Raw genomic sequence first — 14,939 nt, 5'->3', positions numbered from 1 at the left:
CACGAGAGAATGAAATTGGGATTTAGTACTATGTATGTGTATATATTCCGGATAATTCTGGAAGCTCTTTTCCTATATTTTTCTCATCATGTGTTTTTCTGTAATAATGATGAGCAATACAGTTGAAATAATTTCTCTAGATTTGATTTTGTCATGAGAGAAGAAATTGGAATTTATTAACTTTTTTGCAAATTTCTTCATTCTTTTAGGTAAAAAAATAATAATAAAGAACAAATTTTGCACAAGTGCCACAAGAGAGAGAAAGGGAGGCAATGGCAAGCAATTTTGGCAATTGTCTTGTATCAGAAGATGTGACAATTGAGATTCTATCAAGACTCTGTGTGAAATCGTTGATGCGATTTAGTTGTGTTTGCAAATATTGGTACACTCTCGCAAGAAATTCTACCTTTATTAGCAAGCACCTCCACCATCATAAGAAAAATCCACGTCTCCTTGTTCAGTACTACAACTATAAGACTGAAAAATATGTTTATACTTTATTCCCAGATGAAACGCTTTCCAGTGTACCCCATGCATATGATGATATGAATGATCTTGAGGTTCCCCGCATTCCGGCTGCTGTTTTAGGACCCTGTGATGGCCTTGTCTGTCTATTTTATCGTTCAAAACCCCATCCCCATCACATGGCTTTGTGGAACCCGGCTACCAAAGAATTCAGCTCCCTCCCTTTACCAAATCCAAACTATCCTTCACATTTTAACGACTTCATACATTTGTTTGGGTTTGGGTTAGATCCTCTAACAAATGATTATAAGGTGGTTTGGATGCGGAATTACTGGGACGATGAATTAGATTATCTTTACCTTCCTAATGTTGTTTCAGTGTACACCCGATACACTGATTCTTGGAGACACTTCGAATTTGAGAATATCATAACTTGTTCCATAGAAAATTCTTTGTGTAACACATATACGAATGGATTTTATTATTGGCTATGCGAAACCGATCTTCGTAATTATAAGCTCCTCTCATTTGATATGAGAACCGACAACTTTAAAGAAGAGATACCAACACCGCCAAATCTTTGTAACTCCATACTATTGGGTAATCTTACGATGTACAATGACCATATTGCTATGTTTCTTTATGATTATAATTATGACATGGTTGAGCAATATATTTATACATGGGTGATGGAAGGGGAGGGTTCTTGGACTAAACATTTAGCTATTGGACCTCTTTACAAAATTCACAGGCCTCTTGGCATCTGGGAAAACGGTGATCTTTTTATAGAATCTGAAACTGAACATTTGCTTTTGTATGACCATAGTACTGAAGAATTTAAAAACTTAGGACCTCGTGGAAAAGAGAGTTGCCTTCAGACTTTTACCTTCCAAGAAAGTCTGGTTTCACTTAAAGGAGGAAATGCATGCGAGGAGAGGAATAATTATTTCTTTTTGGATCGAGTGCAAGACTTTTTTACATTTCCTCTCACATGGGGACCATTTACGGCTGAAGAAATTTAGTGTTTCCATCATGTATGTATTATCCTTCATTAATTGGCTCTAGTGGAACGACAATGAGTAAGGAAAAAGAAGGAAATTAGGAAATGTCACTTGTGGATGCGCATATTTACTTTATTTTTATATTTGTGTATTTTTCTTTTTATTTATTTATTTTTGGAAATTAAGCAATTGTAAAGAACTCAAAACACAATCTACTTCTTACCAGGCAATTTATCCCGTATAGATTTTTTCAACACAAACCCCAATTCCACCAATCAAAAAGGAGACAAAAAGCAAAAACAGTCTCTAAAAAATCTGACAGTGAATACCAGCGTCACAATGGGCACCCAGAATCTAACATAAGAGCTCTCTATAGAACCAGCCCACCGTCTAACCGACGATGCAAGACCATGACCAAAAGGGAGAAAGTATACAATACTTATTTTATACTTATTATCCCCATTTAATGTACAATTATGTTAAAGACTCCCAATTTCTCATATATTAAGGTAAATTGGGAGGTTTTATGACTCTGTAAGTACCACCAATAGGGCAATGGGCATAACAAGGCACCAAAATATTTGTCTAAATAAAAATGATCTAGAATTGGAGAAATTCTACAATACCTCGGGGTATTTTGACAAGTGATCCTCCCAATCAAATTATGTCTATTTTGAAACTCTCCACTTTTCTATTTTCTAAAAAAAAAGCTTTGATTGGAAGAAGTACCATTTGTTGAAATATTCCCAAAGTATTATAGAGTCAGACGGGAGAAGGTATTGGGTGTGTCCGGACAAACGTGCACCAGGCTCAACCAAACCGTACCTGTTATGCACGCACGGGCGTGTGTTGTGTACGTACAGCTCAAATAAGCCGATGCATCGTAGACTCAGCGCACCTAATATGTATTCTTAGGACAGGGACATTGGTGATGTCCACGCACCATAAACATAATCTAAAATTAGAACTTTATGATTTATACATATTTGTAATATATAAATTTTGAAAAAAATAAAAATAAAAATATCTGTAAATTAAAATTCCATCTATAATTGTATGCAAATAGGGGCTTGAATGCTGGTCTTCTGAAGCCTCTGATCAATCGATGATTTACTCAGTTCGATTGATTGTCTGACTGCATCTGTCAATTGAAATGGATGAAGGCTCAATCGATTGATGTTATAGAAAGTTCGATTGATGATCGATCCTCCAACTTTCTATTTTTGGCTCATTTTTAGTTAAGATCGAACCAAGTATTTTGTACTCCATTCTACACATTAGAATACTTCATGAAGGTTCTAGTAAAGGTTTTCTTGATGCATGGTAAAAATGCATCTAAGGCAACTTAAACCTTAACAAAATAAGCATGAATTCATATATGAAAAATAAATAAATAAATAAATAAATGTGTTATTGTGGCTCAAGGACATGCCTAGTTTAGAAAACTTAATAACATAGCAAATATTATTCGATGCAATACAAAAACCTTCTACCCAAATTATATATATATATATATATATATATGTGCAGATATATACATGTCATATATATTTAAGAGACAGTTCTAGAATCTTAATCTCAATATATATGATATATATTTTTGTGAAAAATATTTTTCCTAAATTTGTAAAACAAATGAATAAACTTATAGGTTTTACCATGCAACAAAAACATATGAACATGAATAAGGTGTATGCATGTACCTAGATGGTGATTGATGAAATCAAGTGTGATTACTTGAGAAGATTACATATTTGCACTTTGAAGATGTGTTTTGCCCTTTGTAGTAAATATTGGACCTTTTTACCCTTTTGATATAAAATTCTTCAGCAAGCTTTATTTTCACACTCATCTCATCAAACTAATCTATTTCTATTTCACTACAAAACATTTAAACATTAAATTACAACGAGTGAGTTTTGTTCTACGAATTTTGCCTACTACATTAATAGAATCCTAAAGATCATAACATGTAGTACATAAATATTAATAATATAAAAGCATTAACACTATAAGGACACCTTAAACATAAGAAAACCTATTAGTATAATAAAATATATCGCAATGAGGAAACTGTTATAAATTTTATGAAATAAAAAAACTGTCCTACATCTTAAGAGGAGCTGATTTTCCAAGACCCCATATGTCATGCTATCGTGTGCGTGAGATGTAAAATTGTAATTGACAAATTTTGGTATCAAAACGTGTCCAATCCAGTTATAATTTTCTATTTACTCTCGAGTCTTGATGGTAGAAGCGGAACTACCAGTGTTGTAATGTGCAAGCATACTTCAGATCAATGAGAACATCATTTAGAATAGGTATGTGAGTGAGGAACAATTGCGAGTATTTTTAGAATTGAGTATGAGAGCTTAGAATGGAAATGGCATTCGACAAAGTCCAACCGGTTGCACTTCACTTTAGAACCGGTTGCATTTTCTTAGCAAAAATAGCTCTCTGGATTTTTCCAACTAGTTGTTTTTTCAGGTAGAACTGGTTGCACTTTCCAACCGGTTACACTTTGAAGTTGAACCGGTTGCATTTACCTGAATGTGTGAAAAATTAATTTTTGGTAATTTTTTAATTTCATGTTTTTACCCAAACTTGTAGAGCAATCCTTACACAATTTGAAAGCTATTTTTACCTATTGTAAGGATTCTCTAAGTCTGTATAAACTCTCTTTCTCTCACCATTAATTAAGGTTTTAAAGATAAAAATATTTTGGCTATTGAGAACTTTCTAAGAATATTTTTTTTATAGAAAATCATCCTTGATTTTTTCGTATATTTTTATATATTTGAGAGCACACACTATAACACTTGAGTGGTCTTAGGGTGGTGTTCTATATCTGATCGGAGACTGAATCATTGAAGATCCATTGATATCGTTTAGAAAAAAAGTAGAAGTTCGTTTTATTTTCAACAAATCTGATTTAAAGAAAAGGTGTGGAGCGATCACACTTTGAAGGGGTCAAAGTATTCGTGGAGTGTTGTTTAATCTACCGACAATTATCTACAAAGATCAAGAGTAAACCTGAGGTCAAGAGCTGTTGGACGGGAGAGTGGCAAAGTCAGGGATTGTTAGCAATTGGTTTTTAGTAAAATGATAGGGCATGAGCCTGAGTCAGAGTCGAATTTCACACGTGTATTATTATTTTAAGCTTAGCAACTCCTTTTTTTATGTGATTTAGGGATTTTATCTAATTTTTTTTAATGTGATATAGGCATTTAATTTAATTACTCTTTAATTCTATACATTTTTAGATATTATTTTCTATTTATTGAGATTGTGCTAATATGCTTTATTTATTTTTTTAATGCAAATAAAGAAAACTCTGTGAGTGAATTGGTGAGTAAAATTATTAACGAAACAAAAGTAAAATTGAAAATATATTATGTAAAATAATTGGAATTCACAAGTTAGAGAGAAAACTAAAATAGTACTAGTGTCTGTGTAAATCTGCTATACATTACATTTATATATATTAGTAGAGAAATTTTATGCTCCGTTTGGTAGGAAGGAAGAAAGAGGTGCGGAGGTAAAATAGAAAGAAAGAAACAAACTTTGTTCGTTTGATGGAGAGTAGGGATGGCAATTTTCCTGGACCCAGCGGATCTCCGCCCTGCCCCTAATGAGATGGATTTGGTAGCCCCTTAAATGTGTTTGGAACGGGTATGGTAAAATAATTGAAAATGGGGCAAAGGTGAATTTAGTGATGAACCCACCCCGACCCCACCCCTATTATATATGTACTTTTGAATTTATATAATATATATATATATATATGTATAAAATATTTTTAAGACATTGTTACTTTTCTGGGAATGTTAGTTAATATACTAATACTCAATACTTAGTAATTTAAAATTTGGGTCAATTATCCCAATTTAAGTATATACATTGGGCTAGTTTTTTTTCCTTACATAATAAAAATGACATAACTCGCCCCGCACTACAATTAAACAGAGTACACGGGGTGGAGTCAGTATTTTTTATACTGAAGTAGGGACGAGAATGATATACCAATTATAAACCCGTTCCGGAGTAGGAGTGGAATTGGTATGATAGATTTTTTAACAATGTGAAGTAGGGTTTTAGCAAAGCCCACCCCATGCTCCGCCCCATTGCCATCCCTAATGGAAAGGAGGCAATGAGAGAAGAGAAAAGAGGATGGATGCATATATATGGGTCATCCTTCCTCCTTGACAAATTTTAATCTACTATGAACAAAAGGTACAATGGAGGAAAAGCAAGGCTTATAAATATTTTTAAATTACAAAACTTTTCTTATATTTAACACTTTCTCATTTCTTCTCTCATAACAAACAAAACATTGTATCATCTTAATCTCTTATTTTCCATCCAACCAAATAAAAGAAACAGAAGGACACAATCTATTTCCTAAGGATGTTTCATTCATCTCTTCTTCTCTTGCTTCCATCCAAATTTCTTCATTCTTACTAAACGGGGCATTAGAAATACAATGAATTCTAAAACGAATCATATTTGGCACCATCTCACAAATTAAAGAAAAAAAATAAAAATCTAATTATTATAATAAGATTACTATAAAATAATTTAGTTAAATATGAGTTTGATTCGATCACTAATAAATTTTTTTGAAAATTTTGATTATCTAGCTTCCTATAACACTGAAAAATTAAAAAGAGAACTGCAATAAACAACAGAAATTTGCCGAAAAATGGCCTACTTGATGAGTGTTAATCGTTGCCAATTTTGATCGGGTCTTTGTTGACTAATTATTTCCTAATAATTTAACATCCTATATATTCATCAAAAAAAATATATTTTATATATTCATTGTTCCCTGTTGAAACATATTCCTAATTTTGTCTGTAGGGAGAATTATAAGTTGCAATGGCTGCAACACTGACGTGGTATAACCGACTGCCACAAACAATCCACCAAAAAGTTTATTCATTTACTTTAGTGAATTGTTTGTGGCCGTCAGTTGTACCATGCCAGCATTGCAACCATTGCAAAGTATAATTTCTCATCCACAGAGATGGAGTTTGGATTTAGTTTCAAGGGGCACAAAGTAATACTTTACAAATTATATAGCTATATGAATAAATAAGTAAAAAAATCATTCCCAAGGGTGTTTTTGAAAGAAAAATAAATTTCACAAGGGACACAAAGTAATATTTTGCAAATAATGTACCTATGTATATAAGAAATTTAATGGGCAAGCCTGGGACCGAGGGGGCACGTGCCCCCGGAGGCCTAAGTGTTAAATTCTTATTATTATTGAAAATTAAAAGGTTGAATTCTTAATTTAATAATGTTGCATCTTGATTTAATAAGTGCATCAACATTACCTTTGAAGTAACTAACAGCCAGTAGTCTAGCGGTACCAGACTCCTACTTTTCAAAGGGATATCAGGATCTGATTCAAGCTTTGGTGGAAGCGTGTGTGTGTGAGTACCAATTAAAAAAATAAATAAATAAATAAATAACATTACCTTTGAAGTAAATAGGTTTGATGAGTGTCTACAACAATAATAGTTCACTTAAGTGGTTTATGAAAATTGATTTTTTTTTTTTTCTTGAATCAGTTTACTTTTTAAAAATGAGAAATAAAAGTATAGCACAAGAAGAAGGCTTACCCCCCTAAATTATAAAAAAGTACATTTCTAAGAAACCCAATGTTTAATAGTAAGATTGCTAACAACCAATATCTAGGGATGACAATGAGTGAGTATGACATGGATTTATCTAAACTCGTAACCGCCCATTTAATTAATGAAAATCCTATATTCGCCCCATACCTAGAATGGGTTGATTTCTTAATTGGTTAAATATTCTGACCAGGTTTGCCCTAATTAATTACATTTGCTCAGATGAAACTTTTGAAAATCTTAAACTATGTACCCCCAAATTTTTAAAATTTGTAAATATAATAGATATTATATTTGTGTATATGTAAATGTAAAAAAATAATGATGTATTGTTGTAAAATCTACCAACAATGAACTTTTATTTTTATTTTACAAGATTTAAGCTATAAAAAGGTCCAAATAAAATTTTTATGAGTTTTGAGTTGACACAAGCTATATTTAATTCTAAATTCATAATTATAGGGACAATAAATGAATGTTTTAAATAAATAAATAATAAATTGGGTGGGTGGGTGGGTGGGTGGGGAACCCCCACTAGCTCCATCCTGATTAGGTGTTTGGGAGCAAGGAGAAAGAGTTATGCAGAGGATAGAAAAAACAATTTTAATATTTAGTGGGCAAAAATGTAAATTCACAAGGTCGCTTGGGGGGTGGGGGGATGAGTGCAAATGTTTTGAAAAGTTTCATTTATGTGTAATGAGTGCAATTGTATTTAACCCTTTCTTTTAAAGCCCCTGCCTGTCCCTTTAGGAGACAAGTGCACCCGGGCCCACCCCATTTATGCAATATTTTTTCTTTAATTGTGAACCTAAGGCCAATAACTATTTGGATAACAAAATAAATAGCTATATATATATATATATATTGGAAACCCATTGAAGAGCGACAAAAAAATATTTAGTAAAAGCAGATTGGTGAATAGGCTATGTTACTTTAGTAAAAACTTAAGACAGAGAGAGAGAGAGAGAGAGAGAGAGAGAGAGGTATATATATATATATATATAGGGTGGGGCGGGTATTTATCAAACCGGCCCCATAACCCGCAAATGATTTTTGACGCAGTGCGTTGACTTTTCGATTCACTACATAAAATATTACATTGGATTTAGCAGCGAATGACTCTACTTAAAGGATTGAGAAAAGATAAATACGAAATTAATTAGAGAACCTACGAAATATTTGGATTTTTGTTAATAAAATGAGAAGCGTAGGCATGAAGAGGTAAGAAAACGTCAATATATTGTTTGGTCGTGGACGTGATTACTTTTAAAGGTTCGGACAATTTCCATCGCTTATTTTCTCCCTTAAAACTCTCGTTTTGAACTCATTTTCGCGTTTGAAATGAAATGCCCAACTCTCTTGCCTCCCAAAATTCAAGGATCCCTACTTCCCCTATTCTCCAATCTCCTTTTTCTTCCTCATTTCACAAGTGTATTACCCAATCATGGAAAACAAAATGGTATCTTTCTGTCTCTTTATTTTATATTGATTGAGAAAAATTGGTGGAGATTTTTCTATACATATTACCATCTGTCTTTTCTAAAATAGTACTAAAAGCCTTTAGCCCAATGATATATATATATATATATATATATATATTAGTCACGATATTATCTAAAGTCCTCCATTTGAGTACATGATTATTAAATTCATATGATTTTTATCTTTTTTCATCAAATTTTTTTTTTTTTTTTTAATCCCTACATGAATTGAATTTCTCATATCGAGTTAAATCTACATTTCTTATTTGAAGAAAGTATATTCTATAATTTGTTTGAAGTAATTTATATTTTGTTTGTAGTGCATTAGAAATCATTGGACAACAAAAAGCTACTGCTCATTTTTCTGATACTAAGGTAAGGACTTGGCTTGGTTTTGGCTTGATCTTGATTTCATATATGTAAACGTATGGGAAATTTTGCTTTTCATGGCTTCTTTTTATTTTTATTTATTTTTCCATCGTAGGTTATTTAAGGATATGGATTTGATATATATATATATTTTTTCACATTGATTCGATGAAACCAATTTGCATTATATATTTAGTAATAGAGTTCCCTTCTTAACTTCTGGTTTATGCTAGATTTCCTTAGAGTCAAATGCTTTAATTGCAGTTGTTGCTTTCATGACCTGAAAATATTGGATATGGTTATTATATCTGTTATTATTTCAAACAGTTGGATCGGATTAATATGGGGTGGTTTTGACTGGCTAATAATATAAGCCTTACTTTTATGTCATTTACTATTGAGTCGGATTGTACACACAGTGTATACTAATATACATTTCCACTTAGTATTTTATTCTACAATAAGGGGAAATGTATATTGAGGTTGGCAGCCTAAATCACTGTCGGATTGCATTATGAAAAAGTGATAACGGTCACACTTATTTGGCACCGATCGCACTTGTGAAGAAGTGGAATCGGCCACACTTAAATACTTGGGCATTGAGCCTCACAACATGAATTCTGAGAAGTACAACCGGTTCCTTTACTTTGGACGGTTCACTTCTGATACATGCGGAAATTAATTTCGTTATCCGTGTGACTCCCCATAAGGCTTATACTTGTAAGGCAAGTTGTGTTCCTAGATATATTGAGTTTTGTACCAACTCTAAGTGGAGAGAGAGAATTTACTGTGCAGGCCCGAGAGAGCAAGAGAGAGAGATTGAGATGAAAATTCTTCAGTGTAATCCTTTTATCTTTTTCATGGTAAAATTATTTGGTGTGCTCCGTGGACAGCCTAGAGTTTGGGTGAATCACATGTATCTTCTGTTGTGATTTTTTTTTTTTTCGTAATTGTTTATGTGTTTTACTCCTCAAACATTGTTATTTTGTTGGGTTATGCAATAACAATGTCAAGGTCGCATACGGTAACTATACTTTTGAGAATGGTTTAATTTCATTAATTTCATGTTTTTTATCATGTTTGTTTAGAAATTATATGAATCAATTAGCAAATAAGGTAGCCACTTAGTACATAATAGTGCATTTGCACACACGCACACTATAATATTTGGTTTATCTGGCAAAGGGCCTCTATCTCAAATGTATAACCTCCCCATTCTATCTCAAATTACAATTGATTCTAACTCCCGCTCACACTACATCGTTATACCAAAAACCAATCATTGACCATCCCTACCTTTGAAACTCCCTCATTCAACTATTCTCGACTTCAGGCTTACTCTTGATCTCTGAAGAAAGATCGCTGGTAAATCAACCAAAACTCCACGAATATCTTGATCCCTTTAAAGTGTGATCGCTTCTTCCTTTTCTTCAAAATTGGATTTTTGAAGTAAAAAAATAAAACCCCTACTATTTTGAATAGAATTTTCTGAATCTTCAATATGCTTGAACTCCGATCAGATTGAGAACATCATCCTAAGATCACTCTCATGTAATAGAATGTGCTCTCAAGTATATAAAAATATAATGAACAATCAAGGTGATTGTAGAAAAATAGTCTCAAACAATTCTCTCAATTAGAAAAATATTGATTTTCAAGCCCAAAAAAATTTGGAGAGAATTAAAGAGAGTTTATATAGGCTTAGACAATCCTTAAAAAAAAAAAAAAAAAAAAAAAAAAAAAAAGGGCTTTCAAAATCATGCAAGGATTGCTCTACAAGTTTGGGTAAAAACATGAAACTAAAAAGTTACCAAAAATTGATTTTTCGCATATTCAAGAAAGTGCAACCAGTTCTATTTTTCTGGAGGCTTGTTTTTCGTGCAAAAATGAAACCGGTTCAATTTTCAAATGCAATTGGTTAGATTTTTCCGAGAGCTGTTCTTTTTATGAAAATGCAACCGATTCAACTCAATGCAAGCGGTTGGACTTTGTTGTATGCAATTTCCAACTTCTATTTTTCTACCCAACTTTAAACAAACTCACGTTTTTCTCACTCACTTACCTATTCTAAATGATGTTTCCAGAACCGAATTATGCTCGCACATTGCAATACTTGTAGTTCCACTTCCGATATTGAGACTAAGAGTAAAACAAAAATTACAACTCGATTGGACACGTTTTGACGCCGAAATTTGTCAATTACAATTTTTATATCTCACAAATTCCTTCAACATAACTTTGACCATTCCATTTTAGAATCTTTCTTTCTACACACATTCCAAGCAAATTTCAAGGAGAAGGTACTATGATTCCACAAGATATGATCAGAGTCCACTCCAATTGATAAAGAAGAAATACACATTCTGATCTCAGCACAGAGATTTTCAGGAATGTTCCATTGCCCCCTCCTGGATAATAGATTGGACAAGTGCAGTGTTACCATAAAATCTAAACATGTTGGTCCCAAATCTCTGAACAAGAGACCTACCACCACACCAAGGATCATGCAACTGATTGAACTAATCATCTATGCCAATCCTATAAATACAATACTGCAACATAAGATCTCTAACCTCCAGAATTTGTTTCCAAACAGCAGTCTTGTTGTTTAGGAACAACAGTCCAAAAATTGAAAGCTCATACTTACATCTAAACCAGTGAGCACATAATTTGTCTTTCTGCTGAGGAAAGTCCCAACACATTATCATTTTAGCAGCTTTGTCCAGGTTTTGAAGTTTTTGGCATGAAATAGTATTTGCTAGCTTGTAAAGTGGTCTGAACACATTTGTAAATGAAGCCACGAAGGACAAGTGTGTACGCATCCAACTTTTATTATCATATATCCTTATGTCATTATTGTCATTATTCCTGCCTTAAGGCCCTTAATCTCTCTAGAATTGGTCGATCACATAAATTATTTTTTTCTTTTACGATTTTAGGAGAAATCTAGCTAATCAATCATTTATTTTCTTTACTTCTTTTGTTATGTTCAACATTTCTTGTTTAGTATATATTTATACCCACACACTCGTGTGCATACACACAGATATACATGCACGGGTGCACGCCCTACACACACACATATGTTCGAGACGATCCTCTAAGTCATTTTCCTCTATTTCTCTTACATTTTGTACTTTCTTATTGTAATGATGAGCAAAAGGGTTAAAATAATTTCTCATGATTTTGTTTTTTCCATGAGAAACAAAATCTATATTAAAAATTGGGACTTAGTTTGCAAATTTCTTCATCATGATAGGAAGAAAAAAAAAGAAAAAAAGAATGGCTTAGCAACCAAGTGTAGTCACAAGAGAGGGAGGCAATGGCAAGCAATGGTGGCTATTGCCATGTACCAGAAGATTCCATAGTTGAGATTTTATCAAGGCTGCATGTGAAATCATTGATTCGATTTAGCTGTGTTTGCAAATATTGGTACAGTCTGATAAGAAATTCTACATTCATTAACAAGCACCACCACCATCATACCAACCATTCCCGTCTCATTGTTCAACATTACAATTTTAACATCAAAAAATTTGCTTTTGCTTTGTTCCCTGATGAAAATTTATCCAGTCTGCCCTATGCATATAACGATATTAATGAAATTCAGTATCCCTGCAATTTGGAAGTTATTATTGGACCCTTTGGTGGCATATTTGGTCTATTTAACAGTTGGCCACGGGATAGCATGGCGTTGTGGAATCCAGCAACAAAAGAATTCAGGCCCCTCACCCCAGCACAACCAAACTTTCCACCCCATATAATGGCCTTCATGCATATATTTGGATTTGGGGTAGATCCAATAACAAATGATTACAAGGTGGTTTGGATGCGGTATTTCTACGATGAGGAAAAAGATATTCCATTTATTCCAAAGGTCATTGCAGTTTATAACCTAGGTATAGATTCTTGGAGACTCTTTGAATATGAGTTGATTGTAAATCGTTCCATACGTAATTCTTATAGTAACACATATATAAATGGATCTTATTATTGGCTAGCCAGCAAGGATTTTCGTAACTACACACTCCTTTCCTTTGACATGAGCACTGAGAATTTCAAAGAAGGGATACCAACACCTCCTAATCTTTCCAAATCCTTATGTGGGGATCTTACCATGTACAATGACTTTATTGCTATGATCCTTTTTGACCCAAACAAGGTTGATAAATCTTTTTACGTATGGGTGATGAAGGAAGAGGGTTTCTGGACCAAAAAATTATCCATTGGGCCTCTTTTAGACATTCTGAGGCCACTCGGGATTTGGAAAAACAGTGAGCTTTTACTAGAATCTAGCACTTCACAGTTGGTTTTATACAACCATCGTATTCAGGGGATTAAAAACCTTGGACCCTGTGCAGATGAGTATTGCCTTAGGATTTTTATCTACAAGGAGAGCCTAGTTTCGGTGAAAGGAGTAGATGAATGCCTGGAAATGGATAATTTATCCTACTCAGATCGAGTTCAAGACTTTTTCCACTTCGTATTATATGGGGGTGATCAAAGCTGAGTAATTTTAGTATTTCCAGTTTCCAACGCATCTTATATCCTTTATTCATGTGCTCTATAGAAGCAACAATGAATAACAAAGCAGCTATCCTCAAACACATTTGGGATCTCAAAGTTGGTAATAATCAGAGAATATGAATACACTGGTGCACGTCCTACCTAATCAAGAACAACAGCTTTTGGACACTCACAGGTTTGCTCATGGAGTTGAAGGAAGATCTTGCAGTTAATTGATCAAGCACAAGATAGGCAATGGAGTCTCTACTTACTTCTGGTATGATTTTTGGCTTGGAAGATGTCCACTATCACAACAATTTTCTGATTATACCATCCACTCAGTGGGGTCACCTCCTAATACAATGGTGAGTGAACTCATTGTCTCCAATACATGTCTTTCTCTCCACAACTCACCTCCACAATCCTGAGCAAAGGCTACTCAGTCCACCCAACCCATCAATACCTGATTCAATCACATGGATGGCAGGGCCTACAGGAAATACACTCTCAAACACACCATCTCAGCCATATCTCCATCCTATGTTCTAGTCCCATGGTCTAGGATTGTGTGGAATTCAATGGATTGTTGTTCAGTCCAAACTCTCAACCCTTGACTCCAAGTGTATGGCCTACCTTCAATCTGACAAAATTTGCCATCTCTGCTCCTCAAACGCACTCATTTCTTCTTTGATTGTGATTATGTATCTCCTATTTGGCAATTCATCCAAGATAAATTCAGGTTCTATACAAGAACTAATAACTGGCCCCAATTTGTCAATTGGGCTTGCTTTCACTGGAATCAGATTAACCCTATAATTGGAGTATGTCGACTTGCTCTGGTTTCAATGGTCTATCACATTTGGCAAGAAAGAAACAAGAGGGTTTTTAGGAACTCACCTTCTACGCAACCCTCAGTCTTGAAGCTGATCTGTAACTCAATTTCCAGTACGATGCATTCCCGAAGCAATGAAATCTTCTCCCAGCGGGTCTACTCTCCGGCCAGCAACCGTCCACCACCAATGGCTCCAGACTGATTGGGGGCGGTGCACATCTCCGCAGCGTGGCCAATTTGGCTTTGTCACCGGAATATGTTGGAATATCCATTCATAACGGCGTGCTGCTGTTATCAACGGTTATTTTGTACTGTTTAAGCTATGGGGGCTTCCTTTCCTTGGCAAGATGTAACTGTTCTTTCCTTTCTGGGCCCTCCTTGGGCCCAAATGTAACCATATTCTACATATATATATTGTTTCATCTTCCGAAAATATATAATAACATGAAAAATAAAGGAATGATCGTTATGTATATACAATGATGTGGGGCCCACAATGCATTATGTCATTCATGACATCATGGCTTGAGTCTTCCAGAAAAAGATTTCAGTAGTGGCTTCTTAAGGAAGCCAATTTTTGCGCCTATATATACGGCCATGCATATGTACTGTTGTGTGTGTTGTTGGAATAGGAAAATTTTCACCT

The 14,939-nt window shown here is 34.1% G+C and overlaps 2 protein-coding genes across 2 annotated transcripts; both read left to right on the top strand.

The window, feature by feature from the left end:
- The first annotated feature begins 272 nt into the window (after nt 1–272).
- Nucleotides 273–1,487, top strand: LOC132316136 (F-box/kelch-repeat protein At3g23880-like). The gene has a single exon (XM_059814645.1). The coding sequence runs from the start codon at nt 273–275 to the stop codon at nt 1,485–1,487; it is 1,215 nt and encodes a 404-aa protein (XP_059670628.1).
- A 10,790-nt stretch (nt 1,488–12,277) lies between these two features.
- On the top strand, nt 12,278–13,465 carry LOC132316135 (F-box/kelch-repeat protein At3g23880-like). Its single transcript, XM_059814644.1, has one exon. The coding sequence runs from the start codon at nt 12,278–12,280 to the stop codon at nt 13,463–13,465; it is 1,188 nt and encodes a 395-aa protein (XP_059670627.1).
- The last annotated feature ends 1,474 nt before the right edge of the window (nt 13,466–14,939 follow it).

The sequence above is a fragment of the Cornus florida genome, unplaced genomic scaffold (genome assembly GCF_030987335.1).
Source record: "Cornus florida cultivar Cherokee Brave unplaced genomic scaffold, ASM3098733v1 CherokeeBrave_3.0.0_Hap2_Chr07, whole genome shotgun sequence".
NCBI classification, from domain to species: Eukaryota; Viridiplantae; Streptophyta; class Magnoliopsida; order Cornales; family Cornaceae; genus Cornus; species Cornus florida.
This window is presented reverse-complemented; position numbering and strand designations above follow the sequence as displayed.

Bases quoted from the DNA above. Each gene is read 5' to 3' on its own strand.
- LOC132316136 (XM_059814645.1), top strand. From the start codon at position 273: ATGGCAAGCAATTTTGGCAATTGTCTTGTATCAGAAGATGTGACAATT.
- LOC132316135 (XM_059814644.1), top strand. From the start codon at position 12,278: ATGGCAAGCAATGGTGGCTATTGCCATGTACCAGAAGATTCCATAGTT.